The 22,584-nt window shown below is 42.1% G+C and overlaps 1 protein-coding gene across 1 annotated transcript in view; it reads left to right on the top strand.

Annotated features, from left to right (window-relative positions):
• LOXHD1 (lipoxygenase homology PLAT domains 1) overlaps positions 1-22,584 on the top strand; it is a 225,390-nt gene that overhangs the window by 119,571 nt on the left and 83,235 nt on the right. The window contains exons 23-27 of the mRNA XM_061636319.1: positions 2,372-2,476; positions 3,628-3,756; positions 6,752-6,916; positions 14,160-14,341; positions 17,210-17,326. Coding sequence (XP_061492303.1) covers positions 2,372-2,476; positions 3,628-3,756; positions 6,752-6,916; positions 14,160-14,341; positions 17,210-17,326 — 698 coding nt within the window. The remainder of the gene's footprint in view (positions 1-2,371; positions 2,477-3,627; positions 3,757-6,751; positions 6,917-14,159; positions 14,342-17,209; positions 17,327-22,584) is intronic.

The raw sequence follows: 22,584 nt of genomic DNA, 5'->3' as shown, positions 1-22,584 counted from the left end.
TAAAACAAGTTCTTTGTATTGCTCCCTTCTTCCTTAACTTTATGCAAAAAAAAAGTGTGATTCACCCAAGTTTCTTAGAAATATCCCCTCATTATGACGACATAATATCGCTTTATGTGTCCGTGGAGTCTGGTAGTCAGAAGTTTGACTGTTTATAAACTAGGGATGGGATTTGTTGGCTGGTTCCAGTTCAAAAGCATTCCTTTGACCCAACGGGCTGGTATTGATTCAAAAATATCCCCTCATAAATGCTTTACTTGTATCCCAAACAATATTTTCATCTGTTCCTTTATATAAATTGTGTTCAAAAAACTCTTTTAATTTCTTCTTACATTCCTGCACTATTTTATCATTCTGTAATAAAGATTCATTTAGTCTCCATCTAAATCCAAGATTTTTTTTTTTTAAAGTCAGTATCACTGGATTGTGATCCGAAAAAGTTTTTGGTAGTACATCCATCTTGAAAATATCTTTCACTAAACTTTTAGACATCCAAATCATATCAATCCTCGAAAATGTTTTATGCCTTTCTGAAAAATAGGTAAATTCCTTTGCATTATTATTTATATGTCTCCAAGCGTCCACCAATTCCAAATTTTCCATCAATTCAAAACAAATCTTCGGCAATTTGCCCTGTGTCTCTTTAATATTTTTCTCAGAAAGTCTATCCAGTTTTGGTGAAATTACCCCATTTCAATCACCCATGACACACCAATGATCATATACAAACTCTGATAATTTTTCCATAAGTCCAGTATAAAACCTTGTTTTATCTTCATTGGGAGCATAAATGCCCACTATCAAAATTTTTGTACCCTGTATGGTAATTTCAACTCCCACAAATCTACCACTATCATCCCTTACTGGGCTTTGGGTCTTGGCCTTCTACAGTCACCTTTAGGAACAATGAAATGCAGCCCATAATGGTGAGCAGCTATTAAACGAGGGAGATTCTGTTTGCCAGTGCTGCTTTTTCCACAGGCATCTGTTCTTGCTCTTTTTAAAAATAAAATAAAGGATTAAACTGCTTTAAACTGCGATGGCAGCCATCACATTCCTGTGGCAATGATATGCTGCCCTGGGCTCCTGCTGGGACAACAGGCGGGATAGAAATCAAATAATAAATAAAGAAATGATTTATGCCTTGAATGCAGTACCAGTGAGGATCAGGTTTGCTGACAAAATTGCTGGGTTCACATCAGTCTTAGAATGAAGAGAAAGGGATTAACACACGCCTGAGTTCCTTTATCTCCTCCTTTTAGTGTTCTCTTTGTTTCTAGTTCTGAGCCCTCTGGCTTCGCCTTCCTTGGCATCTGAAATAGCCGCCCCAGCCACAAATATTCTTTCTTGAACTTTCCCAAGCCTCAAAAGATCCATTGGCTTCATGGGACCAAATCCCTATTACGGATGGGGCAGAAATTCGATTCAGTTCACATTTCAAGGTGAATTTACCTAATTTGCGCTCTCTGGAATAATAGATGCTCTGAAACACAGCCATCCTTCGAAAATGACACTTTTCCAAAATTTTGCAATGCAGCTCTCTAGCCAAGTGATCTGTAGAAAAATGAAATCTATTAGGATAAAGTGTGTGTTTAAATGCATATATTAGTGAAAATAGCATACAAAATGCACTATATATTTATAGCTTGCAAAAATGTGTAGAGTTGTCAAAACAGCATACCAAAAAATGTGTTAGAAATTCACACTAAAATACTGACAAATTTTTATGAGGATTTTTATAGGGGGAGGGGAAACTTTCTGAAGAACATGAAAGCTTACTTATTCTGTGGCACTTTCATTGGCAGTCATAAAGCAAGGATGGGAAACTTCAGGCCTGGGGAACAAATGCAGCCCTCCAGACCTCTCTATCTGGCCCTTGGGACTCTACCCAGGTTGCACAGCCTTCCAGTTCACACCCCTCCTTAAGTGTCCCTGGCCAGAATAGGTCCTTGAACTCTGATAATGCTTATTGCTTGCCTGGATAGAGAATATATTAATATGAAGGATGTGTGAATATGAAGAAACCAGGCTACTGTACAAAATTTAAATTTCATATTCATTGCTCTGCCTGTGTTTGCCTCTGGCCCCACCCACCACTGACATGAGGCCTCCAGAAGGTTGTCCAAAAGGGAATGTGGTCCTTAGGTTGAAAAAGATTCCCCATCCACGTAATAAAGGCATTACTCTTCTGTGGGTTTTAGATCAACCATAATGAATGCCTATGTCACTCACTCCATACATTTCCGCTGATTCCATAATCCCCTCCCATACTTCATGAAATAGCCCCACATGTGATGGAATAAGAGAGGAAATGAAATTCATCATAGCACAGAAGCCACCCTTCCCAATGGAGATTCTTCTTTTTTGACAGCTAAATCAACGACATTTACTGTGTCAGTGAAAACTGGGGACAAGAAACATGCTGGGACAGATGCCAATGTCTTCATCATCCTTTATGGAACCAAAGATGACACAGGTAGGAGCCAAGCTCAGCCCCAGAGGGAGACCGTGTGATTTTGGCCATTCATATAATTGGCTACTGTCACTCAAGAGAACTGGCATGGCAGTTTCCCCCCATTCTTTCAGGAAATGCCTTTTCATCATCTCATGGTATCGTCTCATGTTTGCTTATTAGGACAGCTGAATCAGATCAGATTTTTCTCTCTTGTCATGGTTAGATAAACTGTATTTTCAGACCATTTGGGCTGTTGTGTCTCCAGGCATTTGTGTGTCTGTGTGTATGTTCTCCCAGAGCACCCTGAGATTACTTTTGGCGGTTCCAGTACTCAGTATGAAGTGCAGGGTGGTTTGTATTCTGAAAGCGTATCAAATACACTGTAAATGAAGAAGGAACAGGCAGATCAGTTGAATTCTTGTTCGCACCACTTTTGCAAATTTCATTTTTAAGTATCCCATTTCTGTGGATATTTTTCAAAAAGGCATTATTTACTTTTATGTGGTGGCCTGAGGGCTGCCTTCTAAATATTTCTTCTTCTTTTTATCATTTTTATCCGCTCTATACTGTTGTGTCTGGGGCCAGAATAAGTGCCGGTGAAATAACTGGATGAAAATTGTCTCATCTTCATATTATATATTTATTCCAATTATATCCTGTCTTTCAGGATGCAAATCCTTCCAAGACAACTTACATCAAAATACATCTAGACACATACCTCAATAAGCAATTTAACATATAGCAAGTCATCAGGATCCTTCTCACGGGGCAATTGGTGACAGATGGCCCCAAGGGTGAGGAGAGAGTTCAGCTGAAACACGTGGCAAATTATACTTCTCTTCAGAATCCTTAAGGTTGTTTTCCTCAGTAGACCCACTGAAGTTAATGGACTTCAGTTAGTCATGCCCATCAATCCTGATGGATCTACTCCAAGCATGACAAATATCGGAGACAACCCATAAGCTTATTTTGGATGGGGCCCAGCAAGCTGAGGTAGCACAAATTACCTCTAGCTTCTCCAGGTCTCTCATGGCATCCACAAAGACGGTGGTGCCCTCAATAGGACCCAAACAGGCCATGGCCTTGGGAGATGCCCAGATGCATTGACCGTTGATGCCAGCTCTATTTTCCTCTCCTGTAAACAATGAGGGTCTATGGTTAAAACAAAACAGGGACCATCTACTTGAAGGCTTCCAAGACGAACAAGAACAAGTTTGAGCGAGGAAAGTTAGATGTGTTCACGGTGGAATGCGTGGATCTTGGAGACATAAAGAAAATAAAGATTGGCCATGATAATACAGGTATGTTGGTCTGGAAGTATAAATAGGTAAGTTTAGTTTTGTACATGTTTCACCCACCTACTGATGTATTCAGAATTAAAAGCTCTAGGGTGGTGCCATTCACCTATTGGTAGCGTGGGCTAAGATTTGTCATTTTTATGCAATTGCACCTTGAGTGCTTTTAATCAATGTTCTCTTACCTTCATGATGTGTTTTAAATCTTGTGTCATGCATGCTTTTATCATTGTTAAGTCACTTTGAGACATTTTGGTGGTAAGCAACCAATACATGTAATAAATAAATGATAGAGCAGTGTTACCCAGTAAAATGATGACACAAGCCAGCTTGGAACTTGAGCTGCTACCAGAATAGCCACCTGTCCCAACCTCCAGCTGTTCATGGGAGAACTGCTCCCAACCATAAACTCAGTGGAACATCATCTTCCCCAATTTGCACTGAGATCTTCAACCCAGAGCTGTTCTCCTAACCTACATACACACAAGAAAAGTCCCAAGAGATGAGATGTTGACTGAATAGGTAGCTCTGCCTCATCTTTCTTTCAGAATGTAGATTGGCTAGTGGAGTGTGATGACTCTGAACCAGGGGTGTAGTCGTCTGGGGTCTCAGGGGGTCTTAGACCCCTTATTTTATCAGGAGAAGGGTCCCAGCACGGACCCTATGTCTCCAGCATCCTATGAGCCAATTAGTATGAAAGAGGAGTGTGTTAGTCACTAAGAAGAGTCTTCTAACATGCTTTCTTGTCCTTTCCTGCTGTTTGGAGCCAATCGGACTGAAAGGAGGTGAGTCAGCCACTGAGAAGACTCTTCTCAGTTGCTAACACTGTCCCGTTGATGCTTAATGACTGCTAGGGATGTCTGTTGTTGTGGGAGAAGGCATTAACAAGGATCTCATTCTCAACCCAGCACCAAAAAAGGAGTGGTGATGGCTGTGACTATCAGGAAGAGGCCCTGCATTTCTGAATTTGCCAGGGCACTACTGATCTGAACCAATCAGCAATGACTTCCAGATTCCAACCTAGATCTCACCGATGTGGTAAATGCATGGCTGGGCTGTACCATGTTTAGACTGCAGGTGGGGGGTCACATGACAGAATATACAGGAAAAACTAGCACGTCAGAGAGAAGGATTCTAGCCTTCCTACCTGACAACTGGTTTTCTATGGGCAACTATGTATTTATTCATTTTGTAAGGTGGAGCCTTCAGTTATGGAAGCCCCTTCCTGCAATCTAAAGTGGTGCAGCTCAGGTACCGATTTTCCATCTCTGTGAGAACAAGGCCTCTGTCTCAGAGCAGAGAGGAGGAGGGGAAGAAGCCTTTGCCTCTTGTTAATTTCTCACTTTTCAAATAGCACAATATTTTTTTCAAAAGTGAATGATTCACTGTCTGTTGCAGCATCTCTCTCTCTCATCTCTGATTTGAATTACTTAGGAGCAGTGCTTTTTTGTGATGGTGCTCACTAGTAAGGAGTACTGGCACCTCTCTTTTTCCTGCCCTTTGTAACCATTTTGTGCGTTCATGGCACATTTGTCAGAGTACTAGCAGCTCTTCTTCTTTTTAACCAATAAAGTACTGATTAGGAGTTGGCCTCCACTCTAGACCACTGGTCTTCAGCCTTGGGTCCCCAGATGTTCTTGGACTACAACTCCCATAATCCCCAGCCAGTTTAGCCACTGATCAAGGGATTCTGGGAGTTGGAGTACAACAACAGCTAGGGACCCAAAGTTGAAGAACACTGTTCTGGACCCCTTCATGTTCCCAAAGGAATCACCAGGCATGCAAAGAAATTGAACATCAGGAAAAACGTCCTATTAGAGTGGTACGACAATGGAACCAATGCCCAGGTAGGAATGCAAATTGTACCCCCAGGTCATCTGATTGATAATTTTGTACCTCCCATCCTCAGCTGATCTGCATGGACCAGCTGAGGAACAGGTGTTGTGTGCTTGTGTGCATACATATGTGAGCGAGTGCATGAGACGGATGGCTACACCTGCTTGCAGCCACAGCCCCTGGAGGATTGACCAAGGGTGGCCTTCAGACCAAAAAGGCTAGCTACGTCATGGTCTACACTGATTGGCAACTGCTCCCCAAAGTCCCTGGCAGAGGTCTTTCCCAACCCTACCTGAAGATGCTTGGGACTGAGCGAGGTCCTTTTTGGATATGAAGCAGGTGCTCTCCCACTGAGCTGCAGCCCCTTCCTTTAATTGGAAGAGCTCACAGCACACATATACACCGCACAGATTGGACCTTCTCTGTCACTCTTCCCCTTTGCGCTGCTTCCTGCAGCTGTGGCCATGTCTGGCAGAAAGGATCCAATTCATACTGGGATGCATGTGTAGAAGATCTTTTGCAAGATGTCAGAGGAAGTGCAGCTTGCTCAGTTCCATTTTTGGAGTCTGGACATTCACCTAGATGCAAACAAGCCTCCCAACCTCGCCCCCTCAAGCCCCCCCCCCAAGAGCAGTCCTAAGTATAGGTGGAATTTATGCCGGCTTAAGTTAAACTGGATTTAAGCAACCCCTATTCCAAACGCTGTTCAAGAGCCAGGCTGCTGCTGGCTGAGCTGGCCCGAGCCTGGCAGAACGACAGCAAGCTTTTAAAATAGAGTCTAATTTACCCCACATTTTTTGCTGATATCAGTTCCACCAGGTTGTCAGGTCATGTGACTGAGCTGAAAGAGGTTTGTTATAGAATAGTCCTGGCTCAGCCAGGTTGAGGGACTTACGTCGGCATAGTCCCAGCTGAGCCCGGATGAGGAAGTTATGCTGCTGTAAGATTTGCCAATTCCGCACTCTCTCATCTTCATGGATCTTGGGTTTAGATTGCACTGTAAACCTGCAAATTATAGAGACTCCACTGGTCCAGCTACATATTGTGGAGCAGCCCTGCATGTTTTGATGGAATTACTCTGGTGTAATTGGGTTGTGGATTGCCATGTGAAAAGTCAACTCAGAGTGCTGATGGAAAGCGCAAAGAGCCTCCTGTTTCTCGGCAGGTAATTCTTCAGGGTGGTTCATGGAGTGGGTAGAAGTGGATGCTCCTTGCTTGGGGCTCTGCCTGAAGTTCCCTTGTGGCCGTTGGCTGGATAAGTCAGAGGACGATGGAGCCACTGAAAGGGTTCTGTTTCCTGCAAAACTGCAGACCAGGACGTACGTCCCATGTGAGTAGTGGTGTTAGCCCGTCTCCAGTGGGTTGCTGTCCATAATGTGCATGCAGAAGTTCCAACTTAACTGGGCCTTTATGCTGGTGCTGACCTGTGACAGGGCCTTCTTGGTAGTGGTCCCTTACTTCTGGAATGCCATCCTTGGTGAGGTATAAGTGCCCTTCTCATTATTAACATTTAGGTGGGTTTTAAGACATTCCTGTTCAATGAAATACATTGTTTCTGACAACTTTGAAACTATTAGGATACTTGGTTTGTTTCTTTTAAATTAAAATTGTACCACTTTCATGGTTTTCTGGTTTTCTGTCATGGACGCCTTTGGTAGGAGGGGCAGGATAAAAATTCAACAAATAACAATAATAAAACATTCAAGGTAATTCAGCAACTTTCTCTTTCAACAAATCTTTTAAGTAGATCCCTTATCCCAGTCTGCATCTGTACTGGAAGATTTTTTAATGTTTTGTTTTTAAGATTTTTTAGTGCTTTATCATCAGGAAGAGCAGAATATAAATGTATTATTATTACTATTATTATTATTATTATTATTCAGCCTGAGCCTCACAGCAAGCAAGGACTGTGTGCTACTGGAGCCCCACTGATCTGTGGAGTCATTCAGGAGTAGAGACGGGGGAATCTGCCAAGTAATGTTTGCAAAAATGTGCATACTAGGGTAAAGTGTGCATAAAACTGCATATATAAGCAAAAATAACATAACATCAGAGCTTGGAAAAGTTACTCTTTTTTGAACTACAACTCCCATCAGCCCAATCCAGTGGCCATGCTGGCTGGGGTTGATGGGAGTTGTAGTTTAAAAAAGTAAATCTTCCAAGCTCTGCATAAAATGCATTTTATTAGGGAAAATTGATTTACGCAAATATGTATACTAGGCAAAATTGTATTTAAAAATGCACCAAAACGTCGATGAAGGTTCATAAGCATGTTTTTTTTAATCACAAATTCATGTAGAAATAAGGAGAACTGAAGTCTGAAATAAAATGAGAAACTGAGAGAATAACGTTCCTGCTGTTTAGTGGGGGTGGGCTTGTCCTACCTGTTGGAAAGGTGACTCAGGAAGGATGATCCCGATAGGGAGGGGTAAGGGAGGGGCATAGGATGCCCCACAGCCTATAGGAGGAGGCTTGAGCAGAGTTTAAAAGGGGTTTGCTCCACCTCTCTAGCCTCCTCCTCATGTCTTCTTGCACCCACCCTCCCTCCCTCCCTCCCTCTATTCAGTGTGGGTTATACGGGTCATCTATCAAGAGGCCAAGTAGGAATTTTTTGGTTGGGCCTCCTTGTTGGGGCCTGTCTCGGTTTGCCTACTTTGTACTGCTGGGTTTAATTCGTTTTGCTTCAGGGAGTGGTGTGGTCGCTTGCCAGTTATGGCATTATGTCACAGGCAGGTAAGGAACTTGGGGTATACTGAGGCATTATTGGGTAAGTGCACCCTTCAGGGACCTCCCAGGCCCTCAGGTCTTGGGGGGGGAGAACTGGGGGGGTGCTCCTTGTGGACTGTCAGGCGCATCAGGATGAACATGAATACAGCGGGGCCACAGTGCGCATGAAGTATCCACATCCAACGCTCACCTAGCAAGGAGGGAGGGAATTATTCCACATCCTTGGCTGGGGAGTCAGTGCTATTTGCTATATTACATGCCCAGGAGTCGGGAGGGATGGTTCCCTACCAGAATTAGTGGGATCCTCACCTGCTTGTAGTTTCTGATTTGGTTAATTTTGGTTTTACATAATTCTTCCTTATGCTATATTTAAATAAATATAATTTAATCCAAGTTCTGTCTCATGAATCTTCTATTCGGATGTGGGGGCAACATAAAGAAGCCCTTTGCCAGTGACTGTGAATTATTATTATTATTATTATTATTATTATTATTATTATTATTATTAATAATAATAATAATAATAATAATAATAATTCTTCCCTTCCTCCCAAAGGAATGAAGCACCAAAACAACACAATAATACAGTAAAAAAAACACATTAAGAAGAACATCTAAAATCATTTAAAAACAGTCACCCATCTTCACAGCCAATAAATGCAAGGTTGCTGGGAACAGTATCTTTCACCGATCTAATGCCTGGGTGAACAGGAATGTTTTTACATGTGTCCTGAATGTTAATAATGAGGGAGACAGATGCATCTCACCAGGGAGGGCATTCTGCAAATGTGGAACTGCTACTGAGAAGTAGTATTGCTATTTATTAAATTTCAATGACTGTCAGTCCTTAAATCTGCAGAATCTCTGAAATGACTTAAGGGGTAAGTCATGCTTTCACTTTACATGGCAAAATACATGGGTGTCGTCATCAGCTGGAAATGGCATATTTGCATTTAAAGGGGCAGGTTTCCTGCAATGAATCTGAGTTCAGTGACATCTGGTGGGACACAGGTTTCCCATCCCTCTTACAGAGTCTGTCACAGTTTGAACTATTGTTTCCTGATATTGACCATCGGGTCTCTGATGTACCAATTTTTAAACACTGCATCCTGTATACAATTGCCTGGGAGTAAGCCCCATTGTGGGGCTTACTTTGAAGTAAATATGCATAAAATTACACACATTGCACCTTGGGTGCTTTTTGTTAGAGCACAAGGGCGCAGTGACAAATGTTTTAAAATAAATACAATCATTAACATCATTTCTTTGGGCACCAAAGTTTAAAAAGCGACGTGTGAACTGGATTTGCAAGAGACTGTAAATTTCCAGCACTGCATCTATTTACCTGCAGCATCTCCAGGCCCAGCTCACTTTTTATGCATTTTTATCCTTTGCTTCCAAATCAGCCCCAAAGCTGATGATGTTGACAGGCTAGGAAGAAGGGGCACTCAACCAATATGCCTTCTACCCAGTTGCTCTGCTTAAATGAATGCTTTGTGCTTCTAACAATAATCTAATTTTCCAACCATTAACCTTTCAGATTATTTAGTTCATTTGCAGAAGAAAAATAAAGGGATTTGATAACACTTCAAGAAGTTTGGCTGTTGCCAAGATGGAAGGGAAGCTCTTATGTCATTTGTGCCCATCCCAATTAAAATTACTCCTCAGGGCTCAGTGTGGCTGTTAAACCACCACATGAATGAGATAAGAGGTTGGCAACAAGGCTATGAGCATGTTTGCACCTTGGATGAAATTAGGGATGGGGGAGCAGTTCAATTCAGTTTGCATTTAAAGCAAAACCTACCTAATTTGCACCTCCCAAATGTAGCCATCCTTCAAAATTCACACTTCTCCGAATTTTGCAGTGCAGTTCTCCAGCCAAAAATGCATATATTAGTGTACAGTGTGCGTTGAAATGCACATTGCAATGGAAATAACATACAAGAATGTATTATAATAGGGGAGTTTTGCAAAACAAAGTGTGTATTTTAGGGAAATTGCATACAAAATGAGTATATTAAGGGAAATTTGCCCTAAAATGCAGATGAATTTTCATGAAGATTTTTTTTTTAATTGCAAACTGATGTGCTAACATGGAGAATGAAATTTAAGATTGGAGAAATTGAAATGGACAAATTTGCTGAATTGTTAAAATGTTGCTTTCCTGCTGCTACTTAGGCCTGGTACACAGGAACCTGGAGTTCATGAGTGTCACTCACATATACACACTCACACACACAAACACATAATTTGTTCAGTCTGGTTGCTTACTGAATTGTGTAAAGGCCTCCTTTCTGGGTCCAGAGCGCTGTCAGGTGGATCCTAACTAAGGCCAACTTCTTGTCAGAAATGAGCTTGACTTTCTTGCCTTTAACAGAGGTGTGATGCACAGAAACCAACAGGTGGAGCTTTTCATGGAATGAACATGAGGGGAAGGGCCATAGCTCAGTTGCAGAGCATCTGTTTTGCATGCAAAAGGCTCCATTTTCAACTCCCAGCATCTCCAGGTAGGGTTGGGACTGGAGACAACCTTGTGTGAAATCCCAGACAGCTTCTGCCAGTCAGTATAGACAATACTGAGTTAGATAGACCAAAGGTCTGACTCAGTATGAGGGAGCTTCCTATGTTCTGATTAGCCCTCTTTGGGCATCTCCTCCTCTCTGCCTCCACATTCTTCATCACATGAGGGGTGTGAAAATAGGATTCTGGTTGCTGGCCTTGCCTCCTCCATCACATACCTAACAGACCGGTCTTGCTAACCCTCAACACACAGAGGCTTAATGTCTACAGTATTTTTTAAACCACTGTAGGGGCTGGTTCAAATGTTGGCAACCATGAACCCAGTTCCTGAAGTTGAGAACGGAGTTAGGCAAAGGCATTTGGAGCTGAGCCTAGACCAAAGGGCATCCTGAGTAAACAGCATCTTTAGTGACCCTCTGTCTCAATTTCTTCCACTTTTTGAAGATTTTTTTTTTACATTTGTAGCTCATCTCATGACTTTGATGCACAGTCTGCACACATGATTTTTACATAGAAAGCTGCTTCAAATTGAGTCAAGCCATCTAGACCAATACGATTTTCACTGTCTGGTTCTCCAGGGTTTCAGGCAGGAATTTTTACTTGCCCTACCTGGAGGTGCAAAGGGTTGAAATTGGGGCCTTCTGCATGCAAAGCAGATGCCCCACTGCTGAGCTATGGACCACCTCTACAGGGCAGTGGGAAATGAGAGGACAACACTCGCATCCCTTCCTTTAATCACTCATCATCAGCACACTGGCCATTCCATTTAAATGTCCATGATGCCTAGCCTTCTTAAAATATTTTAAAGACCCACCTCTTTAACCTGGCCTTTGACACCTGAGATGTTTTAGGACCCATCCTATTTTTGTGATGTGATTTTGGAATCACCTACCCTTTGGAATTTCCTGCCCTTAAATATTAGACAGGCACCATCTCTGTTATCTCTTCGGTGCCTACTGAAGACCCTCCTCTTTCAACAAGCCTTTTAAGTAGAGAACTTATACATAAACTCTTGTGGCTGTATAATCCCAGTCTGCATCTGTGCTGGAATGGCTTTTTAAAGCTTTTCAAAGCTTTTGTTTTTTAATGTTTTAAAAAATGTTTTATTTTAACATATTTTTAAAGGTGTTTTAATATATTTTAAAGTCTGTTTTTATGATGTTTTAGAGTGTTTTTAGTGTTTTTGTTTGCTGGCCTGGGCTCCTACTGGGAGGAAGGGCGGGATATAAATTTAATAAATAAATAAATAAGTTGTTTTCAATTGTTTTTAATGATTTATTTTAAACTGGTGTAATCCGCCCTGGGACCCCACAGTGAAGGCCAGGATGATAACAATAACGATAATGACTTCCCAGGAGGATCCCTACGCCTGTGCAGCCTCTGAGACGAGCTCCGTCTTGGATGAAACTTATCCAGTTTAAATTCAGTCAGAAGGCTCTTTTCTGACTGGGAATAATTTCTTCCGGATAAGGAAGAAACGTGAGATTTCCCACACAGCTTTGCTTTGATTGTTGGAGTCTGGAATTCGTCAGAATTGTCTGTCTTCCAGCAGCTCAGACAGAGCGAGGATTTTTATGCTAGCTCAGCTGGATAAGTGACCCGTTTTTTTTTATACGGATTAACAGGCAAACATCCTCCTGTCTACATTCATCATTTTCTTATCTATACAGCTAAAGAGATTTGTCAAAGTAACAGCAATTGAGATAACCTAGGTGAGGTAAGACTTTCCTTTTTTTTATTCACGGAACTAAGGGGGAAGAAAATATAAATAGCTTATCTCTTTTTATTGCAAAAAGCTGACATGGAAAATAGCATTCTAAAGATTACAACGGACGAGAGATTTCTGATTGGAAGAGATAAGAAATCTTTTTGATTTATAAGGCTTTTGTGTAATATATGGCTGGGACTATTTTTCCTGATCTACTTTTTTTTTTGACGAATCTGCTCATTCTCTCTGCTACTAGTTATTTGGACTCTGTGAACTAAAGCCGTTCTTACACTTCCGGGCAGATAAGAGATAAGGGCTGTCTAGTGTGTGACGTCAGTTGGTTGGAAAGATTAACTCCTTTGTAACTGGTTAAAGAAATAAGCTGCTCTTTGTTTGGGACATTGAAAATTGAAGGAGTTTTGTTCCTTTGGCTTTAAGAATGACAATTAAGAAGATCATGGATGCACAAGAAGGGACTTTATCTCTAGACATGTTTCAGAAAATAATGAATGGGATTAACTCAATAAAACAAGAACTGAGAAATAATAGACAAGCGTGGAGAATTGAATTTCACGAAATGAGACAGGAGCTGAAAGAAACTCAGGATTCTATGAGAAAGGAGAATAAAGATAGATCTGGAAAACAAAAAAAGGATGAAAGAGAAATTAAAGGCAAGGTTCAAATTATGGAGATTGGCTTAATTATGGACATGAAAAAAGATTTGGATTTCCTGGCTGTGATGGATCCTGGAGACAAATATTATAGTTTGGAATTCAGCGCTGTCCCTGAAGGAATTGAAGAGATTGGAGATAAAGCTATTATCGGTTCAAAAAAATTCCTGGACTGGAAGGATTTGATGGAACTTGAAATGGAGAAAGTTAACAGAATTAATCCCTGTTTTGTGTCAATGGAAAAACCTTCAAGAGATGTACTAGTGTATCATGTGGAAAAGAGGAACAGAGATGCGGCTTTGCAACAATACTTCAGTGATACGTTTCGATTTGATGGCAAGAAAATATCTGTGATGGAGGAAATTCCTATCAGACTTTTATTATATGACTATGACAGCAAGATTTTTGGGTGCGTAAAGATGGAAGATGGAAGATGGACCTAATATGGATAATGACAGAAGAGCGATTTAAAATTACTGGACTTAGTAGATTTGAAGAGTTGGATTAATTGATATGTTTATTTAGCAAAAAAATTGATTGATATATATCTCAAGGATTGGAAACTTCTCTTTGACTTTTTGTGGAAGATTAAAATGATATGATGATAATGAGATTTGAAACCAACTAAGATAACCGCTGGAGGAAGGTGATTTTATAATCTATTAAGAGATAGGTTTGTTATATATTATAGATTTATAGCTGAACTATGACAAATCGGAAGTCAATATTTTTTCTTTTTTATATATATATATATATTTCTTCTTTTTGTATTGTACTAGTTATTGATTTGTGTTGTTTTCTTTTTGTATTGTTTTGGTTTTGAAAATTGGAATAAAAATTAATTGAAAAAAAAAGATAACAATAACGATAACAATAATGGTTTGGAGGAGATGGCCATGCCTCATTTTTCTTGATCTGTATCTTTTTTCCTTCTTCACCTGGTGTAGTTGTTCCCTATGAGGTCACTGTTTGCACAAGTGACATTTTTGGAGCTGGCACTGATGCGGATGTCTTCATTGTCCTGTATGGAGCTGATGGGGTCTGCACTCGACAGAAATCCTTGTGCCAAAACAAAAGGGAGCGAAGGATGTTCTTTGAGAGGGACTCCGTGAATCAGTTCATTGTTGAGGTAACATCAAAGATGCTGTAGCTACTCTCCCCTCCCCATCCAAATAAATGATCTGATGACTCTGGTCTCAGAATTATCCTGTAAATTACATTTACATATATTTGCATAATAATTTAGTCAGCAACCAACATTCATGTTTTCCAGTAATTTGGCTTTTCTTTTTCTTTTTGGAGGGGAGGAGTGAAATGTAATGACTGTAGGACAAATGTCAAGGAAAGAGTGTAGGGCAGAGCGATGAATTAGGCCACATTCACACCATACATTTATTCCACTATTCCTCTTTAAACAGTCAAGGCTTCCCCCAAAGAATCCTGGGAAGTGAAGTTTGAGAAGGGTGCTGAGAGCTGTTAGGAGACTCCTGTTCCTCTCATAAAGTTCTCTGGGAAGAGGGACTGACTGTTAAACCACTCCGGAAATTGTAGCTCTCTGAGTAGAATAGTAGTCTCCTATCAACTCTCAGCACTGTTTGCAAACTACACTTTCCAAGATTCTTTGGGGGAAGCCATAACTTGTTAAAGTGGAATAATAATGGAATAAATGTATGGTGTGAATGTGGTCTTATTCAGCCATGAGCGTAGAAGGGATCAGACAGAGGGAAAGTATAAGGGAATTTACTTTAGTTAATTAATTTGCAAACCAAACAGCCTGCCTGTAATTTGTGATATATCTGTATTTTATAACATTCTCTAAATTGCTTGCAGTTCATCCCAGCTTTGTGTCATCCAAAAAACAAAGATGAAGAAATAGACACCTAGGCCAATTGCTCTTTTATCCAGATCACTTAAAAATAGTTTCACAGGTCATTCTTTCATGTTTTATTCTAGGGTGGCCTTGAGGTTCTTTGTACTGACACAAAACTGTTTCTGAAATCTCCTTTAGCATGTTTAATCCTCCTTTGGTTGTGGTTTTTTTACACTGGGAGAAGACAGCTAGTGAGTGGGGAGAGGAGAGGGGGGAAAGCGCGAGATGTTGTATTCTGACACCTACTTGTGAGAATCTATAATAAGTTCAATAGACCTTGAAAACAATTCTGGGATTCCTGATCATCCAGAGCTGCGTATTGCCTTTTAAAAAAAAGTTTTACTGCTGGAACTGCTTTGTATTCTGCAGATGGCATCCTAAAAGCGTTTAAGAAACTGTTATCAGCTACACTTCTAGGAGGTGATTTGCTGGCAATGTGGAAAGCACTGCAATAAATACACTCTTTTTGTTGTTGTTTCTCGTTGGTTTATTCTGTGCCTGTCTTTAAAGTCACATACAGCAATTCCACAGGGTGTACATAACAAAAGAAAGCTATTTATTTGGGATGAGCAGAAGGGTGGGGGGGAATAATTTCTCTCCTTTAATGTTACATGCTTTCAGATAAATGGAGAGGATTTTAATTATTTTCAAAAGGAGAGATAGATGGAACAGACTCAATCAGTCAAGAGAAAGTGAACAAAGAGCTTGTCACCAAGTAGGGATGGAAAGATCTGTCAGTTTCACTTCTCTCAGTTTCTCCTTTTTCCAGTCTTAAATTCAGTTCTCCACATTTCTGCAGCAATTTGCAATTCTTTTTTTAAAAAAAATCTTGGTGAAAATTCACCAACCTTTTAGTGCAAATTTCTCATACTAAACACATTTTATATCCCATTTTGACTAATGTAACATTCTTGCAAGCAATTTCTCCTAATATAATGCATTTTTCTATCTTATTTTGATTAATATGTTTGCTTTTATGCACATTTTCCTCCAATATATGCATTTTGTAAACATTGTTTGGTTGGAGAACTGCAGTGCAAAATTTGGATGAGTGCAAATTCTGAAGGAGGGCTACGTTTTGATGGGAGCTGTAGTCCGATAACATCAGGAGGACCACAGGTTCCTCATCCTTGCTGTGGTTATGGCCCAGAAAGGACTGTGCCAAGTGTGTCTTTTTTCTCTGAATGTTTAAAATGGCCATTATTCTCTTTGGATTTTTCAGCTCCAGCTACTAACATATACTCCCTTTTTGCCAAGTCCACAAGCTTCAGTAACTACAATCAAGTCCTCAGTTAGCTGGATGTGCTAACACAGAAACTATGTCTAGCACAGACTTCTGAGATGGCTGCATTTTGAGATACTACCAGGGTGCTTGCCGGCTTTTTATTCACTTGAGAAAAACAAGATACAAACAAAAGCAGGTGTGGGGAATCTTTGGCTCTCCAGGTGTTGCTGAACTACAACTCCCGTCAGCCCCAGCAAGCATGGCCAATGACTGGGGATGACTGGAGTTGTAGTTCAGCAACATCTATTGGGCTTAAATGAGATAGAAACAGTTTAGTAGTTCTGTCTCTTAGTGGAATATATATCTTGCAAAACGGAATGAGAATTAACCAGCCCACCTTCCCTTCATGCAGACTAGCTGAATACAAGCAACAGAGAGAGTCCTCTTCGGGGCAAAAGTATTAAAAATGTTTACTTACAACCTTTCATATGTTCAGCAAACATAGGCTCTAGCTAGGAGAGAAAAGACAGAAGTAGGTAGTAGATTTTAGTCCATGATTGGGACCATCTGTGAGAGAAACCTGTGGAGGCTCCTCCCTTCTGTGGCTTAATGGAAGATATGCAAAAGAGAACAACTCTTAACAAAGAAAGAGAAAGAGAATGGAAAAAATTCACCTGGTCAACAGGAAGTTACTTCACAGTAAACAAGCATAGAGGTGTCCCCATATTCTGGCTAAAAGTGACATCTCCCTTTTAAAAGCATGCAACTTTGCTTATCCCAACAGCATCTGATGGGCAAAAGGTTCCCCACACCTGAACTAAAGGAACAAATGGGATTTGGCACTGGAAAGTGAGGTTACAAAGCTTTGGTTGGTTCTGAAATGTCTTCTTTAATTTATTTAGTTGGAGGACATTGGAGACATTCTTGAAAAGATTCGCATTGGGCATGACGGTTCAGGGATTAATTCTGGCTGGCATCTTGATCGAGTGGAGATACGCAGGCTTTTACCCAATGGAAAGGTGAGTGTCAAGCTGAATGTTTTGCAACAGGCATCAGCTTCACCCAAACTTTTCTGCTTCATACAGCAGAGGGGGGAAGCCACAGACCTGAACTTACAAGATCTGAACAGGGTGGTTCATGACAGATGCTCTTGGAGGTCGCTGATTCATAGGGTCACCATAAGTCATAATCGACTTGAAGGCACATAACAAACAACAACAGCAGAGGGGAGAACCCAAGACTATTGGACAACCAAGGCAGCAAGTCCCTATTTCAAATCTCATTGCAGCTGAGAAGGCGGCAAATAGTTTAACTTCACATGTACAGCTTCACATGGTTAGTACCAATGGCTACTAGCCACAATGGCTTTGTTTTACTTCCACTGTCAGCAGCAGTATGCTTCTGAATACCAGTTGCTGGAAACCACAGGAGGGGAGAGTGCTGTTGTGCTCAGGTCCTGACAGCAGGCTTTCCTCAGGCATGCTGGACTAGATGGGCCACTTCTTCTTATGTTCTTATGCACTAATGGGGTCTGAAGTGGCAGTGGCCAACCACAGAAAAGATCTTGTGGTTGTGCTGGAGAGCTCAATGAAGATATTGACCCAGCATGCGGCAGCTGTGAAAAAGGTTCCATGTTAGAGATCAATAGAAAGAGATAACTGCCAATATCATAATGATATACAAAACTAGGAATACTGCATACAGTTCTGGCTGCTGCACCTCAAAAAGGATGTTGTGTTGCTGGAAAAGGTGCAAAAAAAAGGGCAAGCAAAATGATCAAGGAGCTGGAGCAACTCCCCTATGAGGAAAAGTTATAAAATATGGGGCTTTTGAGTTTAGGGAAAGGCAACTGAGGGGGAGGACATAAGAGAGGGGCATGCGATTATGCATGGTGTGGAGAAAGTGAACAGGGACCTTTCTCATAATACTATTCAGTGAAGCCGAATGTTTCAAGATTCAGGACAGCAAAAGCAAGTACCTTTTTTGCATAGTGCATAGTTAAGCCACAAGATGCACTGATGGCTGCCAACATGGATGACTCTACAAGGGGATTAGACAAATTTCTGGAGGAAGAGGGATTGCTGCCTGCAGTCCTTAAGGGGCGCATAGCTGATTCTGCAGACACATTGTCCTGCCTGGCTGTGGAGCAGGAAAGCTACAGGGGAGACATCCTCAGAATCTGCAGAAAATGGAAGAGCAGTGCTCTCAGGCTGGGAAGGTGTAGGGAGGCATTCCCCACCACCACCCTTGAGTGAGGTGAACTGAGATTTGCCCATATGTGGGCGATGCCAGGACCCAGATGCAGACAGAATAAAAACATGCACTGGCACCTACAGGCCAATGTAACGCAAGCGCTGACATGGGCCATTTGCAGAGAAGGTTTGACAGGCCAGAGCAGAGTGATTAAACTGTCCCTCACCTACCAATTTCCCCCCTGTAAATACACCATGAGTCATCCCCCTGCCACAACCCTCTAAGGCAGCCTTTCCCAACCTTTGGGTCCCCAGATGTTGCTGGACTACAATTCCCATCATTCCTGACCATTGACCATGCTGGCTGGTACTGATGGAAGATGTAGTTCAACAACATCTGGGGACCCAAAGGTTGGGAAAGGCTGCTCTAAGGCTTATTTATTATTATTATTATTATTTATTGCACTTTTAGACCGCCCTTTAGCGACAAGCTCTCAGGGCGGTGTACAACAAGATAAAAACAGATTAAAATACAGGTGTGGGTACAAGACAATATGAAAACATATTTAAAAACAAAATTAAGAAAAAAATTAAATTAAAATAGATTAAATTTAAAATTTAACATTTAACATTTAAAATGCCTGGGCAAAGAGGTAGGTCTTTACCTGGCGCTGAAAAGATAATAAGGAAGGCGCCAGGCGTATCTCATCAGGGAGGTCGTTCCATAATTCGGGGGCCACCACTGAGAAGGCCCTAGCTCTAGTTATTGCTCTCTGGGCCTCCCTATGCGTTGGAACCCGGAGAAGGGCCTTCGACGTCGAGCGCAGCGACTGGGTAGGTACATAGCGGGAGAGGCGTTCCGTCAGGTATTGCGGTCCGATGCCGTTAAGGGCTTTATAGGTAAGAACCAACACTTTGAATCTGGCCCGGAAACATATTGGTAGCCAGTGCAGCTGGGCCAGGACAGGTGTTATATGGTCAGATTTTTTAGACCAAGTAAGAACTCTGGCCGCAGCATTCTGCACCAGCTGAAGTTTCCGAACCGTCTTCAAAGGTAGCCCTATGTAGAGTGCATTACAGTAGTCCAATCTAGAGGTTACCAGAGCATGGATAACTGTGGCAAGGTTCTCCCTGTCCAGATAGGGTCGTAGTTGGGCTACCAGCCGAAGCTGGTAGAACGCATTCCGTGCCACCGAGGCTACCTGAGCCTCCAGTGACAGGAGCGGATCTAATAAGACCCCCAAACTACGGATCTGCTCCTTTAGGGGGAGTGTAACCCCATCTAGGGCAGGTCGGACATCAACCATCCGGGCAGAGAGCCCCTCCACCAACAGCATCTCAGTCTTGTCAGGATTGAGTCTCAGTTTATTAGCTTTCATCCAGTCCATTATCGCGGCCAGGCAGTGGTTTAGTACATTAACAGCCTCACCTGAAGAAGATGAAAAGGAGAAGTAGAGCTGCGTATCATCAGCATATTGCTGGAAACACACTCCAAATCTCCTAATGACCCCACCCAGCGGCTTCATATAGATATTAAAGAGCATGGGGGACAGAACTGAACCCTGCGGGACCCCATATTGGAGTACCCAGGGACTCGAGTAATGCTCCCCAAACACCACCTTCTGGAGACGATTCTCGAGGTAGGAGCACAGCCACTGCCAAGCAGTGCCTCCAACTCCTAAATCTGCAAGTCACCCCAGAAGGATACCATGGTCGATGGGATCAAAAGCCGCTGAGAGATCAAGGAGAACCAACAGAGTTACACTCCCTCTGTCTTTCTCCCGACAGAGGTCATCATACAGGGCGACCAAGGCTGTTTCTGTACCAAACCCCGGCCGAAAGCCCGATTGAAATGGATCCAGATAATCAGTTTCATCCAAGAGCGCCTGGAGCTGGCTAGCAATTTGCTACCGGTCTATAGTTGTCAAGGTTTTCAGGGTCCAAGGAGGGTTTTTTAAGGAGTGGTCTCACCACCGCCTGTTTCAGGCAGGGTGGTACCACTCCCTCTCGTAAAGAGGCATTGATCACCTCCTTGGCCCATCCGGCTGTTCCATTCCTGCTAGCTTTTATTAGCCATGAGGGGCAAGGATCCAGAGCAGAAGTGGTCGCCCGCACCTGTCCAAGCACCTTGTCCACATCTTCGAGCTGTACCAACTGAAATTCATCCAATAAAACAGGACAGGACTGTGCTCCGGACACCTCATTAGGTTCAACTGCAGTGTTGGACTCAAGGTCCCGGCGGATGTTCGCAATCTTATCTTGGAAGTGTCTCGCAAACTCATTACAGCGGGCTGTTGATGGTGTTATTGCGTTCTGAGGACCAGAGTGTAAAAGTCCCCGAACAACTTTATAAAGTTCCGCTGGGCAGTTAGAAGATGCCTGAATAGAGGCAGCAAAGTACTGCTTCTTCGCTGCCCTCACCGCCTTCACATAGAGCTTAGTAGAGACCTTCACAAGTGCAGGATTACAGCCGTCGGGAGTTCGCCTCCATTTGCACTCAAGCCGTGTCCTTTCTTGCTTCATCACTCTTAGCTCCGGGGTAAACCATGGAGCCACTTGAGCTCTGCATAGGAGAGGGCGCACCAGGGCGATCGTGTCAACTGCCCGGGTCATTTCCGTATTCCACAGATTGACCAGGGTTTCGACAGGAGCGTCAGTTTTATCAGCCGGATTTATAATCTTGAAACCTGGCTCAAGAAAAATGGATCAAAGATAGCAGAAAGTTGCGTGCATGAGAACAGTTTGGGGAAGGGGCCATAGCTCAGTAGCAGGGTGCCTGCTTTGCATGCAGGAGGCCCCAGGTTCAATCCCTGGCATCTCCAGGTAGGAGAAACCCTGGAGAGCCACTGCCTGTCACTAGAGACAGTGCTGAGCTAGATGGACCAGTGGTCTGACTCAGTATATGGCAGCGTCCTGTCTGCTTATGATCCTAATAGTTCATCCCTCTCCTCCTCCCCATTCTCCCCTGCAAACCACCCCTCCCACATCAATGTTACAAGGTAAATTCACGTATACATCATTATCATTATCAGTGGGATTGGACCAAAATGAAGGAGGTGTGGGGGTGCCACAACATCTGATTGTCCTGATGCGCAACCTATACTCTGGACAAGAGGCTACTGTAAGGACAGAATATGGAGAAACCGATTGGTTCCCCATCGGGAAAGGTGTGAGACAGGGGTGTCTTTTATCACCCTATTTGTTTAATCTATATACAGAACATATCATACGGAAAGGAGACTGGACCCAGATGAAGGAGGTGTGAAAATGGGAGGGAGAAATATCAATAATTTAAGATATGCAGACGATACCATACTACTAGCAGAAACCAGTAATGATTTGAAACGAATGCTGATGAATGTTAAAGAGGAAAGCACAAAAGCAGGACTACAGCTGAACGTCAAAAACACTAAAGTAATGACAACAGAAGATTTATGTAACTTTAAAGTTGACAATGAGGACACTGAACTTGTCAAGGATTATCAATATCTCGGCACAGTCATTAACCCAAATGGAGACAATAGTCAAGAAATCAGAAGAAGGCTAGGAATGGGGAGGGCAGCTATGAGAGAACTAGAAAAGGTCCTCAAATGCAAAAATGTATCAGTGAACACCAAAGTCAGGATCATTCAGACCATGGTATTCCTGATCTCTATGTATGGATATGGAAGTTGGACAGTGAAAAAAGCAGATAAGAGAAAAATCCACTCATTTGAAATGTGGTGTTGGAGGAGAGGTTTGCAGATACCATGGACCGTGAAAAAGACAAATAATTGGGTGTTAGAACAAATTAAACCAGAACTATTACTAGAAGCTAAAATGACGAAACTAAGGTTATCATACTTTGGACACAGAACAAGAAGACATGATTCACTAGAAAAGATAATAATGCTGGGAAAACAGAAGGGAGTAGAAAAAGAGGAAGACCAAACAAGAGATGGATTGATTCCATAAAGGAAGCCACAGACCTGAACTTACAAGATCTGAGCAGGGTGGTTTATAACAGATGCTACTGGAGGTCTCTGATTCATAGTGTTACCATAAGTCATAATCGACTTGAAGGCACATAACATTATTATTATTAT

This window comes from Rhineura floridana, chromosome 1 (genome assembly GCF_030035675.1).
Source record: "Rhineura floridana isolate rRhiFlo1 chromosome 1, rRhiFlo1.hap2, whole genome shotgun sequence".
Classification (NCBI taxonomy): Eukaryota; Metazoa; Chordata; class Lepidosauria; order Squamata; family Rhineuridae; genus Rhineura; species Rhineura floridana.
Note: the sequence above shows the minus strand (reverse complement) of the source record. Positions and strands in the feature narration are given on the sequence as shown.